At 40.9% G+C, this 17,114-nt stretch overlaps 1 protein-coding gene across 2 annotated transcripts in view; it reads left to right on the top strand.

Annotated features, from left to right (window-relative positions):
• Positions 1-17,114, top strand: part of ITK (IL2-inducible T-cell kinase) — a 94,281-nt gene that overhangs the window by 22,467 nt on the left and 54,700 nt on the right. For both annotated transcript variants that reach the window (XM_006901976.1, XM_006901977.1), the window contains exons 2-4: positions 6,601-6,705; positions 8,911-8,992; positions 11,283-11,411. In XM_006901976.1, the coding sequence (XP_006902038.1) occupies positions 6,601-6,705; positions 8,911-8,992; positions 11,283-11,411 (316 nt within the window). The remainder of the gene's footprint in view (positions 1-6,600; positions 6,706-8,910; positions 8,993-11,282; positions 11,412-17,114) is intronic.

Raw genomic sequence — 17,114 nt, 5'->3', positions numbered from 1 at the left:
AGATTGTTGATGGATCCTCCACCAATCCTGATATCACATTTAAATTTGATCATAGGTGTTCTTGTTGTTGTTGTGTACTGTAGAGTCAGAACCGATGCATAGCTAACCATCTGGTGGGTTTTCAGAGGCAGTTACTCTCATGGGAGGAGATCGCCCATCCTTTTCCCACTGAGCAGCTGCTGGCCTCGAACTGTAGGCTTTAGGGATTGCAGTGCAGTTTCTTGCCACTAGGCCACCAGAGCTTTCCTAATAGGTGTATCTAGTTCTTTTAAGTCTCTAAATTAAGCTAATGGCTAAGGAACTTTTGTTTTTCCCACTTGGGGATAAAAAATGAGACAACGGAGAAGTTAAACTATGTCTTTGTTATCTAGTCCAGCTATAACAGAAATTACACAAATGACTGGATTTGACAAATAAATTTCCTCACAGATGATGGGGCTAGAAGTCTTAACTGAAGGTGCCAGCTATGGGAGTGCTTTCTTTCTGTGTCAGCTCTGGGGAAAAGTCCTTATCTTTCCAGCTAATGTGTCCAGGCGCTTGGAGTCTTCCATATGGCTTGGCATTGTCTTCCCTTATGTCTATATATCTTAAAAGAGATTGGCTCCAAACATATTCTATACTAACCCTGCCTCATCTGCATAATAAAAATTACCTGTTCCCAAATAGAATCATAACCACAAGCATCGAGGTTAAGATTCACAACACATGTTTTGGGGGAACGCAGTTCAACCCATAACAAGATATTTGCTTCAGGTCGCACAGCTGATAGGAATCAAGTCATGATTCAGCCCAGTTTGACACGCCTGGAAGCTTTCACCATTCTGCCTCTCCATAGGACAATGCTGAGAAGCTGCTGGTTTGCAGGAGGAGAAAATGGATATAGCTTCTTTCCATGGGCAGTGGGCAGACAATCTCTCATTTTTTTTTATGCATCTGCTGGGTTAGCCAAGCAGCAAAGAGGCCAATGTTATAGAAGTAAAGAGGAGCTTTTCATTCTAAGGAACCAGATTATGTACTCCCCAGTTGAAATTTAGCCAAAGCAAATGTAACACAAACTGTGCTAGGGTGCTGGCTTCAGCAGCTCATATACTAAAATTGGAACAATACAGACGAGATTAGCATGGCCCTTGCACAAGGATGACACCCAAATTCATGAAGCGTTCCATATTTTTGGCAGGGGGGAAAAAGCCACAAACTTGTGTTGGGCACAACTTAAAGAAACAGGCTGTCCAAGTAATTGCTAAGCTTTCGGTGAGTGTAGTGGAAAGTAAGAACGGGTCCAAGGCCGTGAGTATATATTAAGTGCTCATGCTCTGGAGTCAGGCCGAGCTGATGAGTATAGTACTCACATACATCAGAGTAAAACTGCACTATAGAGTAGTCAAAGGTTTGTATTTGGTAATAGACCACCAAGTCTTTCTCCCAAGCAATTTTGGGTGGATTTCCACCACCTACCTTTTGGTTAACAGGTAAGAACATGAATCATGAGCACCACCCTGGAACCCCTCTCTAATAAAGTAGGGATGTTATTGTTGTTGTGTATTGTCTAGTCACAACTGACCCCAAGTTGACCCTCCAGAGGGTTTTCAGAGGTGGTTAATGGCCCTGAAGACATTGTCCCTCTTTTTTGGGTGGAACAGCTGGTGGATTTGAACCTTTTATCTTTGGGTTGCCAGCACAACTCTTTACCACTAAGCCACCAGAGCATAAGCAATAATACTCTGTAGAATTAGGATTAAATGAGTTGATGTGAGTAAGCAGCATGAAACCTGGAGTATGCATTGTTGTTGTTAGGTGCCATTGGATAGACTACAACTCATAGCCATCCAGAGAGCTCTGGTGGCCTAGTGGCAAGAAGCTGTGCTACAATCCCGAAGGCACGTGGTTTGAGCCACCAACTGCTCCAAGAAAGAAGGATGGGCAAGCTCCTCCCGTGTGATTAACTGCCTCTGAAAACCCACTGCTCAGGTTCGACTTGATGGTTCACAACAATATCAACATAGCGACCCTACAAATAACAGATCCAAATCTTTCCCTAAGCTGAGCCATCTTTTATTTTGTTTGCTTTCCCCTTTCTTTCTCTGAATCTGACAACTCAAATCTGCTTTTTACAATATCTTCACATAGAAATAAAGAGAATCTGAAAGCAGCTCGCACAGACTTGTCTTTATGCAAATATGTAGGCATCAGCTTCTTGTGGGATTCTGTTTGCTACATGCCAGATGTCCAGGGTGAAACAATATAATAAGAAGAGAGCATAATGTTGATCACGGTTCAAGACAAAAGACCAGGCCAAGCCAGGCTCCACAGCCTTCCTCTCAGGTGATGCAGACAGAATAACAACAATAAGGGCCAGATTGGTTTGGTCGCATTTTCCCTCCGGCAGCTTTTTCTGTGGTTTCCTTGGAGGACTTTGCACTGGTATTTTTCAGAAATAGCACAGTTGTTTGGGATGATTACAGGCCAGCAGCATTTCCCAGAGGCTGAACTGTGTTTAGCTCATTGACCTCCTGTTCCCCTGAGCCTGATGGAGGTGCACAGCTGGCCCTCTTGCTACCAGTGTGTGTCTTGTATTGACGGAGAACAGATCTTGAGAAGTTTGGCACATGTCTGTCAAAGTAGAATGGACATGATGGAGAGACCTAAGCACACTTTTGCAAATGAGAATCTCAAAGGGACATGAACCCAATCCCAGTAGAAGAGCAGATGTACTACGTATAGTCTCACCTGTCAAACTGTTAAGGCACAAAAGTCTCTTAAAATCCTGAATGGGAAGAAATAACTATTAATAAAACAAGGAGACCCTTTGAACTTAGTGGAGAAAACATCATAGCAACAAGCTGCATGTGAGCCACTGAGCATCTGAAATAGAGCTAGCCCAGCTTGAGATAGGCTATGAAACACGCAAAAGTTTCACATCTCAGACAAGAAAAATATCATTATTGTTTTTTAATTTAAAAATTCTCTATTCGTTAATGGAAAAAGTAAAACTGTTCATTCCAAAAGCTAAAACAATGCCACTTACTTACAGCTGGATTCCTAATCAGATGAACACAGCTCTGAAATGTCACCAGTCTCATTATTTTCTAAAACTTTGTTTATGAGGGAGCTCTGGTGGCCGAGTCGCAAGAAGCTGCACTGCAGTCCCCAAGGCACACGGCTCAACGCCACCAGCTGCTCCACTGGAGAAGCACGGGCTATCTCTTCCCGAGTGACTAACTGCCTCTGAAAACCCACTGGGGGTCAGCTATGGGTCAGTTCTGACACCACAACAGCAACATATAAAATAATTTTTTTTTTCAGTTATATTGAGTTAAACAAATGATAGCATTATAATGAATTTACCTTATTTTTTTTTTTTTTTGCTTTTTTAATTTGTGTCTCTGAGAGAATTTTAATTGGCTACGTGACTTCACCTGGTAGTCATATTGAATAGCACTTAAGATGCCATCAAGGTGGTTCCCGCTCTCTTCAACTCTATGCTAAACCAAAGGAAAGACAGGGGTATCCTACCCCTCCCTCACAATTCTTGTGTTTACGTTCATTGTTGCAGCCTCGTGTCACCCCATCTCATTAAGTATCTTCGTCTTTTTCACTGATCCTCTACCAAAAGTAATGCACTCCTCCAGAAACCTATGCCTCTTGATACCATCTCCAAAGTATGTGAGATAAAATCTTGCTGCTCTTGTCTCTCAGGAGCACTCTATGCTTCTTCCAAGACAAATGTGTTTTTTCCACACTCCATGCTACGTTTAGTGTTCTTCATTCATTTACAATATCACCATTCGATTGCATCAGTTTCTTGGGTTTCTTTATTTATTCACATGTTTTCACAAGCATTTGAGGCAATTGAAAATATTCCACCTCGGGTCAGGCATACCTAACTCACCAAGTGATATCCTCCTAAAAGTCTTTGAAAGCAAGTTTCTAATAGTTTTGGGTTGGGTTTTTGTTTGTTTGTTTTTTAATGAGAAAATTGAGGCTGAGGGAATGTAAGTGATATATCCCAGATCACTTAAGTAGGAGTGGCAGGATTTGAATTATATCTTTCTGACTCTGGCTTCTATAGATTCTCTGGTTAGAAATAGCTTGTTATAAAGTAGTCAATACATATGAGCTGTGGTGGCCACTTTACCATTGTTCTGCTTTGTGTGAGAGACTCGACCTCTTTGGCCTCCTGTTCCTTCTCTGTGAAATAGAGATCATTCTTGGGGTTACTTTTTTATTACACAAGTATTTATGTGAAGATTTCTACGTACTAAAATGGACCTCTACTTGCAAAGACAGAATGCATGCAACATATCCCGTGATAGTTGTTGTTGTTGTTGTTGTTGTTGTTGTTGTTGTTGTTGTTGTTGTTAAGTGCCATCGAGTTGCAGACTCTCCTATGAAGGAGAGTCCTCGACGCCTGGGTGTCTTTCATTCTCTCTCCAGGTTCATAGCGTTTCCGGAGGCAAACTATTATGGAAGTGGATGCCACTTCTCCTTCCAAATCCCAGATAGTAGCTTTCACATTTTGTTTCATTGTTGGAAAAATATGGTACCCAAAACTTAAGCCATAATGAGTAAAAGTCCAGAGGTGGGAAAGTGCTGGCTGCATGCAAAGAACACAGAGGAGATTGGAGGGGCTACATCCCAATATTTCAAGGAAAAAGTGGCACCAGGCTAGGTCTTTAAGGCCAGATCATTCAGATGAGGTGGTTTTTCTCAATATTGACAGCAATGTGACCCCAGCAGAGATAAGGTCATCGCAAACAACCAACTGAGCTGGAATAGTTTTCGGTCACATACCTCTTCATCATTATGTCTTAAGGATGCTCACTTTAAACCTTTCAGGTCTGGGTTCTTTTCAACTTTCTAATCTCTTCTCAAATGCTCACTCTTTCTTAAGAAGCTTGCCCACAAGTTTGTCACATAAAACTTACTATTTTCTCTTTATAAACCAAACCACATCGGTTGCTGTCGAGTTGATTTTGACTCCTTGTGACCTCATTTGTATAGACTAGAACCATCTAATGGTCCATACAATTTTCAAGACTGTGTGACCTTGTAGAAGCAGATGTCAGGTCTTTGTTTGAAGGTGCCTCTTTATAGCACTTGCTTATTGTATCCCTTCTCAATTAGAGTATGAGTTCCAAGAAAGGACCTGTCATCTTCATCACCTTCTTCCTTGTGCTCGGAATAATGAATGTCCAGCTTAACACCAGCTCTTAATAAATATTCCCTGGACAGTTAAGTGCACTAGCTTTAAATCTCATTAATATTGTAACTGTGCTTCTAGTTGGTACCTTCATTCAGCACTTGGTCTTAGGGGCATTGATAACACATGTCCTGATTATACCTTCAGAGAAACCTGAAATTAGTGGGTTTCAAAATGTTAAAAAAAAAATGCCTACAGAGTTGCCTTATCACTGCCATAAACCTTATGTTTCATTTCGTGACGCACATTGCTGACAAATCAACCCAGTACAGGTCAAACAGCAAGGTAACTTCAAAGCTCAGTTCCCTGTTTACACATCACTGTAGATGGTTAGCACAGGCAGCTCCCTTGTGCCTAGCTGTTTTTGAAAAACAGATTAGCCACTCCAAAGAACTGTGATTATGGGCAGTTTTGGGGCTTGTACTAGCTGTGGGAGTCTCAAATGAGAAGATAGTATGCATTCAAAGGGCAAATGTATTTTCAGAAGTTTTAAGGGAAGAAAGATCCCTTAGTACATCATTACATTACAAAAGCAAGTTGTAAACCACAATATAGAACAGATGTTCATTTTTGCTTACATATAGCCTTGAACTGCATGAGGAAAAGAATGTATTACTTTCTAATTATTAACCTTGACCAATTGAGGGGAGTGGAGAGAATGGAGGGAATGGAATAGCTGTTGTAAAGACTTCTGTCATTTATGTTCATATTATTCAATGTATGATGATAAACATGAAGAAGTTCTGTATTTAAAAAATGAATAGACTATTTTAAAAAAAACAAATAAAAAAGAAACACTATAAGACTTCTGTGCATTAAATACACTGATGGCATAATACAGAACACATGAGCCTACAAAGGAAAATGTTACTTTGAAGGCACCAAATGCTTCTTAGGAAAATGGCTGGTAGTCTCCTCCCACAAATATTTGTAACTTCAGTAACCCAATGGAGAGTGACAACAATTTGGAGTCAACTTGATAGTAGTGAGTTTTTGTACATGTTGGCTTTTTCATCTCGGTTCTGTGCCTCAACTAATCAGCCTGGGTTTAAAAAATCATAAAGTAAAAACTGAACTCACTCCTAAATGAAAATGGTGGTGGTGAATAGTGATACTATTCATCATTAGGACAGTGGACTGACTATAAGACACTTAACTCAATAGATGAAAATCTGTCACCTCATAGGAAGGCAATTCATAGGTCAGGTCTCCCAGGAATCTGTTGACATTGCTTTTCTCAGACTCTGAGGGCCAGCAGGCAGTTTCTGTTATTTGCGGTGGGAGGGCTTTGGTTTACAAAGCCAATAGGTCTTTATAGCAGTGGATTTCTAGAAGTAGTCTGAATGAAAAGTAGTCTGTCTTCTCTCTTGCTGAAATGGAATATGCTTTTCTCCCCACAGAAAAAGCGTACATTGAAGGGTTCCATTGAACTCTCCCGAATCAAATGTGTTGAGATTGTGAAAAGCGACATTATCATCCCATGCCACTATAAATACCCCTTTCAGGTAAGTCCATCAGGCCAAAGAAGGGCAGTGCCTGCCCCCTGAACCGTACTTAAAACCTTTAGTCATTATAAGACAAGGAAGATCCAGAGTTAAAACTGAGACCTAGAAGGAGTCTTCGTGCAGAGGACTCCGGCTCCAGCTGTGGCCACCACATAGTGGATTTCTTTAGCAAATAAAGTTAATTAAGTTCTAAAAAAAGGGGGGGGCTCTGTCATAATAAATAACAGAGGGGGGGCTCTGTCATAATAAATAACAGATTCATTCATTTTAAGTTCAAAATCTTGAAAATGTGTCTTGTTCTCTTTTCCTTCATGTCTTTTCTACCTCACTAAAACCCACGACCGTTAAGTCAATTCAGATCCTCCTAAGACCTGACCACATGAAATAAAGTAGAACTCCCTCATAGGGTTTCCAAAGCTATACAGCCTTTTAAAAAATATTTTAAAACTAAATTTTTATTTTATACTGATTTGCTTACAAAGTTTGCACATGCTGTTTTTCACACCAGCTCTTGCCCATTTGCTTCATCTTTCCCCCATGGAGCAGCTGGTGGGATCGGAAGAACTGACCTATTGGTTAGTAATCAAATACCTTACCACGGTATCACACGAGCACCTTGCTACCTCAAGGAAAGTCCTAACTACTCAGCGGTATAGTCCATAGGGAGCTGTGCTGCTAGCCCACAAGCCACACCTCTCTGGTGATTCAAATCCACCAGTTTTCTGCAGGAGAAAGCTGGGCAACAATCTCCTCTCAGATTTATGGCTTAGAAACCCAATGGAGGGTCAGCTATGAGTCTGCTCCAGTTTCTTTACAATGAGATGAAATGAGGTGGAGAGAAAAAAAAAGCTGTCATCAAGAGACCTAGGCCTGTTGTCCTTCCAGTACTATTTATTACTTGACTTGGAAAAAGACATTTAAATCTTTGGGCTATAAATTGCTTTTCTGGATAGCTAGACTCAAATTTGCAATCTAGGAAACTTCTGAAGCTGCATAGAACTCAGTAGTTTTTACCACCTAAGTAGCTACTTTACTATCAATTAATTAAAATAATATTAAAATTCAGTTCCTCAGTCATAGAAGTTACATTTCACTTACTCTGCAGCCACACATGGAGAGTATTAGAAAAGCCGTGAATACAGAACATACCTCTATAGAAAGCTCTATTGGGCAGAGCTAGGAGACCGTTTTCTTGCAGGATTTAACTCAATCAGCTTATTACTCTTGGCATTTATGGATCTGCACATCCTAGGCATCCTCCTGGTTTGCCAATTTGAGGAATATCAAATATCTCTTTTTAATCTGGCATAGATTGAGAAGGACTGTTTTCCCGTGAGAAAAGTGACTTCATGAATTAAAGGTTTATGACTGAAAAGTAAAGGTATGGCATGCATCTTTCAGTCATTACAAATGAGAATATGGGGCGGGGGGGAAATGGTGAAATGCAAAGGTGTGTAGGTTTGTTAATAGTGTTGCACTCAGGCGAATTTCCTGATCTCTAAGCAGTGCTAGGGTTACATAAGATGTTATCACAGGGGAAATCTAGGTAAAGAGGACACAGGAACATGCTGCCCTATTTTATTTTTTACCTTTTTTTGTGTGTGTGATTTTAAAGTAAATTAAAAATGTGGTTTTTTTTTAAAAAAAGTCTTGCTTGTAAATTTGCAATCTAATAGTTTATTTCCTCGTATACCAGATTTTTTAAAATGACTGATAAACATGAGAAATAAAGATGCTGCATAGTCAAAAAGAAGTTCCTCTTAAGACGTCAAGACAGTGCAACAATGAATGAATGGAATTCCAAAATCTCTGTAGATGTTCATTGAAATGAAAAACAAACTAAATTTAAAAAAAATAGAAGTGAGACACACAAGGAATTCAAAGTAAACTAACAATTTAACAATTAGGCATTTTAAAATAAAAGTAAATCACCCAGAAAAAAAAAAGTCAAGACAGATTTTTAAATATATTGTTTACTGGTGGCACAAATCTGCAAGGAGCAGCCTTATGCTGTAGAAGTTCCCCCTGTATCTACATTGCCCCCATGCAGCTAAGTAAAACTGACAGCGCCCTGGTCACACAGATGTTTGCCTGCATGCTGATAAACTCCTGAGACCCAGCCCACTGCCCAATAACTCAGATGGAAGTGTAGTCACTTACTGATTGCAGGATGTACTGCTCACCTTAATTCTGTACTGTTTCTAGGTTGTGCACGATAACTACCTCCTGTATGTGTTTGCCCCAGACCGAGAGAGCCGTCAGCGCTGGGTTCTGGCCCTTAAAGAAGGTAATAAATAAACTCTTGGTTTTATGAAACCCCTTGAAACCATAATGGGCTTCTGTTCTATGATAGCGTGCATTTGAGGGAAGTTGGTGCTCAAAGAGTCAAACGTGTTGCCGTTTTGGTGGTGTTGGAACGTTTTCCTCTGAGTCCTAGATGCAGCAGATAGTAAATGCAGGAGTTGGTCGTATCTAGTAGGCCTCTTGGTTTTATTTTTTTAATCAAGCTAAAGATAGTTTTTCTATTTTTCATTGATTATGGAAATACCTACATGATATCTTCCATTTTGCCTCTTAGTTGACAAAGCCTAAAATATTTGCTAGCTAGACCTTTAAGAAAAAGCTTGACAAATTCTGTTAGAGCTTGTTCCATGAGAGAAAAGTACAGTCTCAGAAACCCTGAAGGGTGGTTATGAATAGAAGTCAAGTTGATGGCAATGAGTTTGATCAGGTTTTGCTGCAGAGTGTAGATAGGACCTAGGTCCTGGGGTTAGCGAAGCTTATTTTAATGCGGCCATTTAGTCATGTGTATTTGGGGAAGTTCCTTAACTATCCAGAGCTTCAATTTCCACATTATAAAAAAACAAAGAGCCAGGGGAATTGAGGAGAGGGCAAGAATCTACAGATAGAGTTCTTAGAATGAGTCAGACCTGTATTCAGTACTCTGTAAATGTTAGCTCACTTGAAAGGTTTTCAGGTCAAAAAGTGGAGGACTTAAGTACACGAGATCGGGGCCAGGTGGCTCAGATAAAAATCCCAGCCCTTCCAATCATGAAGTGTGTGACCCTTGCATATTCCTTGACCTTTCTACTTCTCCATTTCCTAAAATTATGACTAAAATCTTCCCTTTTGGTGTTAGTGGAAGGTCCCAAATTTTCCCCTATCACTATCAAATAGTATAGGAGTCAGCCAAATCCATCCACTATCTTTTTGAATAAGTCTCAAAACTGGGAAGGGCTACTATATGTTTACATGATTATATCTTAAATTGTTATATAAATATGTATGGCTATTTTGAGAATTAAATGAGTCAATACATACAAGGCACTTAGAACAGTACTCACCCTCAGAAAGTTTTCAATTAATATTACTGTTAACTCTGCTTACACTGGATTTCCAAGAGAAAGGGATCCAAATATTTAACTGTATCTACATCATGCTCAGAAGAGTGGAGGAACAGCAAAGGAACACAAGACCCCGGATGAGATGGATTGATACAGTGACTAGGGCAATGGGGATAGTGTGTCGGAGTCAGTGAGACTGGCTCAGGATAGAGTAGGCTTCAGAGCTGCAGTAACATAGGGTCACTATGAGTCTCAGGTAACTCGACTAGCACATAACAACAACTCAATGGTAGTTAACACCATCAAAGTGAATGGATAGGAATCAAAGCAAGCCTTATGAAATCTCTGGAGCAAAAATACTCTATTGGTGGGGAGGGGAGTGACTATGAGAACCTGAGTTCATTTCTTGTAAATTTGTCTCAAATGAGATCCTGCCAGGCAATGATGGACAAGCTAGAAGGTGCTCTCACATGTAGGAGAAGCCACACAGCGTAGAACAAACACATTGAAGTGAAGAGCAGTCAATGATAGAGGATAGTTGTCCAACCAGGACAGGTAACCTCCCCCCCTAACTGCCTTAACTGCTTTCCCTGTATGCAGTGCCTTTACTCATACAATTCTAAAGATGGAAAAGGTATTAGAAATTAGCTATTTAGTTACATGGACCTCACCTGGCTTTTCTTTTTCACCCTTCCCCTTATCAACCCCACCAAATTCTGACTTAAAAGCCAAGAATCTAGAAGAGGTTCCAGTTCCTACAGTTGAAGGTGGAAGAGATCAGGTGCCACGATCCCACTGACTTGACTCTTAATTATACTGAGGCTTTTTTGTGGAGTCCACTGGTCCATTATAAAATCCTCATGGCACAGTGGAGAAACTGAGGCTCAGGGGAGGACTTGCCTACAAACAGCTTCTCAAGAGAGATGGGCAGTCTCCTCCCATGTGATTTACAGCTTCTGAAGACCTTCTGGATGGTCAGCTATGAGTCAGCTCCCCTCAATGGCAATGAGAGGGATTGTGTGGGTTTTCCTTAGAGAACATCCAATCAATGTTACCCAAACCCAGATCTGCTAATGTCTAATTCCAACACACATGCCTCAATAACTAGCACAACGAATGTAGGTACCAGGTAAAAATTCTTGACCAGGCTTACTCAACAGGGTCATTCCCAAGGCTTGTGCCTTGATAGACTAACCAAAAACCAATTCTTCTTATGGTACCAACTCCTTTCAGAAACAAGGAACAACAACAGTTTGGTGTCCAAGTATCATCCTAATTTCTGGATAGATGGGAGGTGGAGGTGCTGTGCCCAGATGGAGAAGCTTGCAGCAGGTTGTGCCGAGTATGACCCAACCAAGGATGGTAAGAGGCTGGAGAAGCCCCTTTATTCTCTTTGTAAATAAGACCTCTGTGCTCTTAGGTAAGAAAGGCTCTCTGGAGTGTCAAGGATGGAATATAAATGTCTGGGTTTTTCACAATTTTTAAAGGGGAATCATCTCTTTCTACCAAGTTTGCTGGGTTCCCCACTCCATCTCAATGCTGATGTCTTTCTAGCTTCTTGCTACTTGAAATGTGGTCCTTAGACAAGCAACGTAAACATGACCTGAGAGCCAGTCAGAAGTGCGTATTCTCTGCCCTCGCCTTACTAGACTGGAGTTTAAATTCTCACAAAATGCCTAAGAGATTTGTGTATACACTGAAGTTTGAGAAGCACTGCTAATTCTTCATGTTAGGAAATGTGAATGGCTTTATTGAAAAATTGTTATTAGCTGCCATCAAATAAGCTGGGACTTGTGACATCTGCTTGCATAACAAACGAAACAGTGCCCAGCCAGTCTTATACTTCTTCACGAGCTCTGGTGGCTTTGTAGTGAGGAGTTGCACTGCAAAGGTATATAGTTCAAACCCACCAGTTACTCCATGGGAAAAAACGGAGTTATCTCCTCTTGTGCAAAATATAGCCTCTGAAAATCCACTAGAGGGTTAGCTATGAGTCGACTTTCTCTCAGCAGGGACGTAACAATAATGACATACCTCTACAAATGTTGTAGTGTGCTCAAGTCCTTCATTGTAGGCAATGTGTATTTTGAGTGCCTTCCTACTTAAGAAGGATCATCTTCTAGCACTATATTGGATAGTATTATCTTGTGATCTATAAAATTTTCATGGTCAGACTTTTCTCAGAGTAGATTGCCAGGCCTTTCTTTCTTTGTGTGTTTTAGTCTGAAAACTGCTAAACCTTGCCCACTGGAACCCTGTTAGCCTTTGAAAGATTGGTGGAAGAGCTTCTATCATCATAGCACCATGCAAATCACCATTGGACAACAAGCTGGCAGATGTGTGGTAGACTTAAGTATTAGAGATAGCCTTTATGGCTACATAGTGCAATTTAATATCACTGATATTACATTATTTGTCTGTTGAATTACTTACATTCAGGTCTTTATATTTAGAGTGGGGTGAGATAAAAAAAAGCAAAACAAAACAAAAAAACCCACCTTATTTTATCCAATGACTTTTTCCTGCCTCTCTTTCAAACTTACCCTTGACCCCCACAGTCTCAGGCAAAGGGAAAGTCACAATCTACAAAGTGAAAGCAAAAGCTAGGAATCTAACAACTCAATTTTAACATGTGTGCTGAATTTTAAACCCTAATCCTCCAGCAAGATTCAGCCCCACTATGTACACTGCACTTTAGCACGCAGTACACTCTCATAGGAGATGGTGTGGTGTCAGGAAGCAGGCCAGGTAGCAGGCCAGTTAGCCCAAGGTCGCCTAACGTCCTTTGGGGAATAGAAATGACAGCCCTTGTGGATTTCTGTGCTTGTGCTCATTCTCCCTTCAACCTCTCTAACCCAAGTGACCCTTTCTCTTCTGTCATTTTTTTTTTCTATTGCACTAAAACCCCAATATCTCCACTTGACAACCCTAGGCGGATGTGCTAAATGTAACACTTGGCCTGGTTTTCCGTGGTTTCCTGAATCATAGCTATCCTCAGTAACACTAAAAAACCACCACTTCTCACCTTCCACATTGGGAGAGAGAGCCATTCAAGGTTACCATTCAAGGTTACCTTGAACCAGAAGAATATTTGTCAAAAGGTAAACCTTCCTGGCATTAACACTGTTGGCTATGCCTTCCTTTTGAAGCCTAGCCTTTAATGAAAAAGAAATGGAAAGTTTTCTAACGGTGGGATTCCCTAAATTAATAAATTAGTATGGCATTTTCAGTGAGTGGAGAAACTCTTTCTAAGAGATCTTGTCTTCACATTCCTGCCAGCATTTTGCTGCTGATGGCGCTAAAACCCTCATCTCTAAAATAGAAAGGGAGGTTTTAGGAGGCCAGGCATTAGTAATCTCTACATTCCCTCTCAGTTCTGAAAATGTTTGGATCTGTGTTTTCATCTTACCCTTTTCACCATTCATATTGTGGCAATTTCTAAGGTAGGCAGTATTTCCCCACACTGAGTGGTGGAACACATGGCCAAGGTGTTAAGAGCAACTGAATGACTCAGTAGAACTACTCACGGCGCAGGCAGGAAGCTGGTCATGTTGGACTTTTCCAATGTAAATCTGGGGCCTAACTATTCAAGGTCACTTCTTGGGGTGCACTGTGCATTCACTCAGTTAATCCACGCATGACACGGCTTACTCTAGGAATTGTTTACTCAAGTCAGTATCCACTCCTGCCTTTATTTATAGAGTTCTCTGAGAAGCTGGGCTGCCATTTTCTCCTCTGAATATTTTGCCTCTCTGCTTTCCTTGCAATTGCTTAAATAGTGCCATGCACTACAATTCTGGCAGCATTTAGAGCGGAGCTTTGAGAAGCATTCTCTGCTGTGAGGACCTGATCTCCTCCTCTGGGTGAAAATCTTTGGGATTCCTACTGTTAGGTTCATGCACAATAATAGAATGTCTAGGAGCATAAGGGCTGCAGGTGAAACCATCAGAATCCTAACCTCATCACTTGCTTTTTCTTTGACTTCATATATGTTATATAACATCTCTGAGGGTTTTGTTGTTGTTTATTAGTTTGCTCACAAAGCTTGTATGCATTTTGTTTCACACTCGTTTTCATTCGTTCTTTTATTTCATACAATCATTTCCACACATTATGTTTTATAAAATCAATCACCATTCGACCTTGCTCATCAAGGTAGTGTTTTTGTCTATAAATTGACAATAATTGTAAGTAATTATTTCAAGAAGTTTTTAGTAGATCCAGCTGATTTATGGAATGCTCGCAACACAACATTTAATGTGCTCTCAGTAAACGGTAATTGTGTCTCCTCAACTTATCTGTGGACAGGAGAATCTGAGGTTCAAATGTAGTGCTAGTTCTACAAGGGTGTGTGTGTAGATGGATAAGTGGTTTGGGAAGAAGAGATGGTTAAATAAAAATGGTCCATACTCTACCTAACCCACAGCGATACTCATTTTTCTGTGGTGAGAGCTGACCCTGAATATCACCATGTAGTAACATCACACAGAAAGAGAGAAGGAAGGGAAGAGCAAGGCTAACATGCAGTCACAGAATGTTCAGAGTTGGAAGAGACCCAAGACACAGCTTGCATGTGGGGACCTGGGATCAGAACACAAGTCTCCTGCTCCATGCTGAATTCTGAATAGGAACCACACTTTCAATTATGTTTCTTTCCCTTCCCACTCTTTTCTTTATTAACTGCATACTCAAGCCAGTGTCCCCACTTGTTCTTGCTTAAGGAGCTGCCACAGAGGCTGGATTCCTGGAGAATTTCTGCCATATTGTAACATAGAGCTGCCTAAATTTAATTTAACTATGTGCCAAAACAAAGACCCCTACAAAGACCTATATTTGCAGACCATCTCCTTATTACCCCTAATTTTTTTTTATTGTTTGAGTGGAAGTTTACAAAGCAAATTGGTTTTCCATTCAATCATTCCTAGACCACGAGGCTGTTGTGCGAACAGAACAGAAGAGCACTATATAGTTTAGAATTGGGAAGGGAGTGTTCCAGGGTTGTATTCTCTCTCCATACCTACTTAAAGTGTATGCTGAGCACATTATCAGAGAAGCTGGACTCTGTGAAGAGGAGTGTGGCGTCAAGATTGGAGGGAGACTCATCAATAACCTGTGTTATGCAGGTGACACAACCTTGCTTGCTAACAGTGAAGAGGACTTGGAGCACTTGTGGCAGAGGATAAAGGGACACAGTCTTTGGTATGGATTGCATCATCCCAATGTTAAGAAAACAAAGATTCTTACCACTGGACTGATAAGCAGCATCATGATGAATGCAGAGGAGATTGAAGCTGTCAACAGCTTCATCTTGCTTGTATCCACATTTTACACCCTTGGGACCAGCAGTGAAGAAATAAGGAGAAACACTGCACTGGGAAAACCTGAAGTTAGAGACATCTCCAAATTATTGACATCAAACTGATGACAGTTTGAGGACTAAGGTGTGTCTGATTCAGGCCATAGTCTTTCCGATTACTTGCTATATGCATCTGAGAGCTGGACAGTGAATAAGGGTAACAGGAAAAGATTTGATACTTTCAGGCTCTGGTGTTGGAGAAGAGCACTGCACATCTCATGGATGGCCAAGAGAACAAACTGCAGCCAGAGTGTTCTTTGGAGGCAAGAATAATGAGGCTTCACTTCATATACTTTGGGCATGTTGCTAGGAGGGGCTAATCCTTGGAGAAGGAGATAATGCTGAGAAGGGTAGGGGGAATGCTGAGAAGGGTAGGGGTTGGCAAAGGAGAGGAAGACCCTCAATCAGTTGGATTGATATGGTGACTGCTGCAATGGGCTCTTGTGTGTCAAAAAGTATGAGAACAGTGCAGGATAGAACAGGGTTCAGTTCTTACGTTCATAGGGTCTCTGTGAGTCAGTCTCGACTCGACAGCACCTAACAACAACAACAACCTCTAATTTTCATTTCCATTAATCTTTCTATACAAGCTCTTCCTGCCATTCAGGCTCTATCCTTAGGTGAATGCTGTTCTTTTTACCTTATATTGTTGATTATTCTGAAGAGTGAGATATGCCCTGGTATTACTGGTCACCTTATAGGCCTGCCTATTACTTGACTAAAAGTTTAGCCACGAGAGTTGGCTTTTGTGGTGTTAGACTAAAAGTTGGTTTGGTTTTTAAAAGCCATTTAGTCTTAACTGTAGATACATGGTCTTGCAAACTAGCATGGTTTTGCAGATCAGCATCAGCTGTGGGATAAGAGAAAGAATGTTTCCCACACTGAGCAGTAAGACTTGAGAAAAACTTAAAGCAAGACCTGAGGCGAGCAAGGCTTGCGGAGGTGAGGCCCTGGTGGGAGAGACTGGCAATGCTGTGGCAAAATATGAGGCTTCTCGCATATGTGCTGGCCCCAGTTAAAGGTTTGACTATTCTTTCTGGATGCTTGAAGGAGAAGCTGCCTTGTCACTGCTCTGAGGCAATCTTTGTTGGATGATTTGGGTTTGACTGGTGAACTGAAACCAGAGTCTGGACTAATTGAGAAATTGTGTCTTGGGACTCTTGGGATAAAACTTGGATTTGCATTGGGTGGCAATCTTTGTCTTCCCTACTCTCCAACTTTCTTCCCTAATAAAACCCCATTGTTGGTACCATAACTGTGAGTTTGTGAGTCAGAAACGAATAAACAAACCCCTCTGCATATTCTGTGGCTCTAGAGGCACCATGCGGCTGGGCTGTGGGATCTTTATCTTCTTTCTGCTCCAGGATGGACAGTGAGGGGCCTTGTTATTCCTACTCACTCTGGCCCTTTCAGAGGGATGCTCATGGCCCCAAGCTTCAATGTTCATTTTCTCCTCTTTAGACAGTTGAGGTTTTTTAAAAAGGATGACAAATGGTCCACCAGTCTCTATCAGAGCAATAAACCTGATATTTTTATGGTTTTGCACTAATTATTAAAAAAAATCTCTTAGTCAAAACCTGTGCACTACCTCCTGGACCCAATAGCATACAACATTGGTCTATTGATTCCAGCCTTATACTTTGCAGTGCTACAAAGGAAAAACAATGAGACAGAGGAAGAAATGAAATGAAGGAGAGAGTAAAGGAAGA

Source organism: Elephantulus edwardii, unplaced genomic scaffold (genome assembly GCF_000299155.1).
Source record: "Elephantulus edwardii isolate Elephantulus edwardi_28Jun2011 unplaced genomic scaffold, EleEdw1.0 scaffold00354, whole genome shotgun sequence".
Classification (NCBI taxonomy): Eukaryota; Metazoa; Chordata; class Mammalia; order Macroscelidea; family Macroscelididae; genus Elephantulus; species Elephantulus edwardii.
Note: the sequence above shows the minus strand (reverse complement) of the source record. Positions and strands in the feature narration are given on the sequence as shown.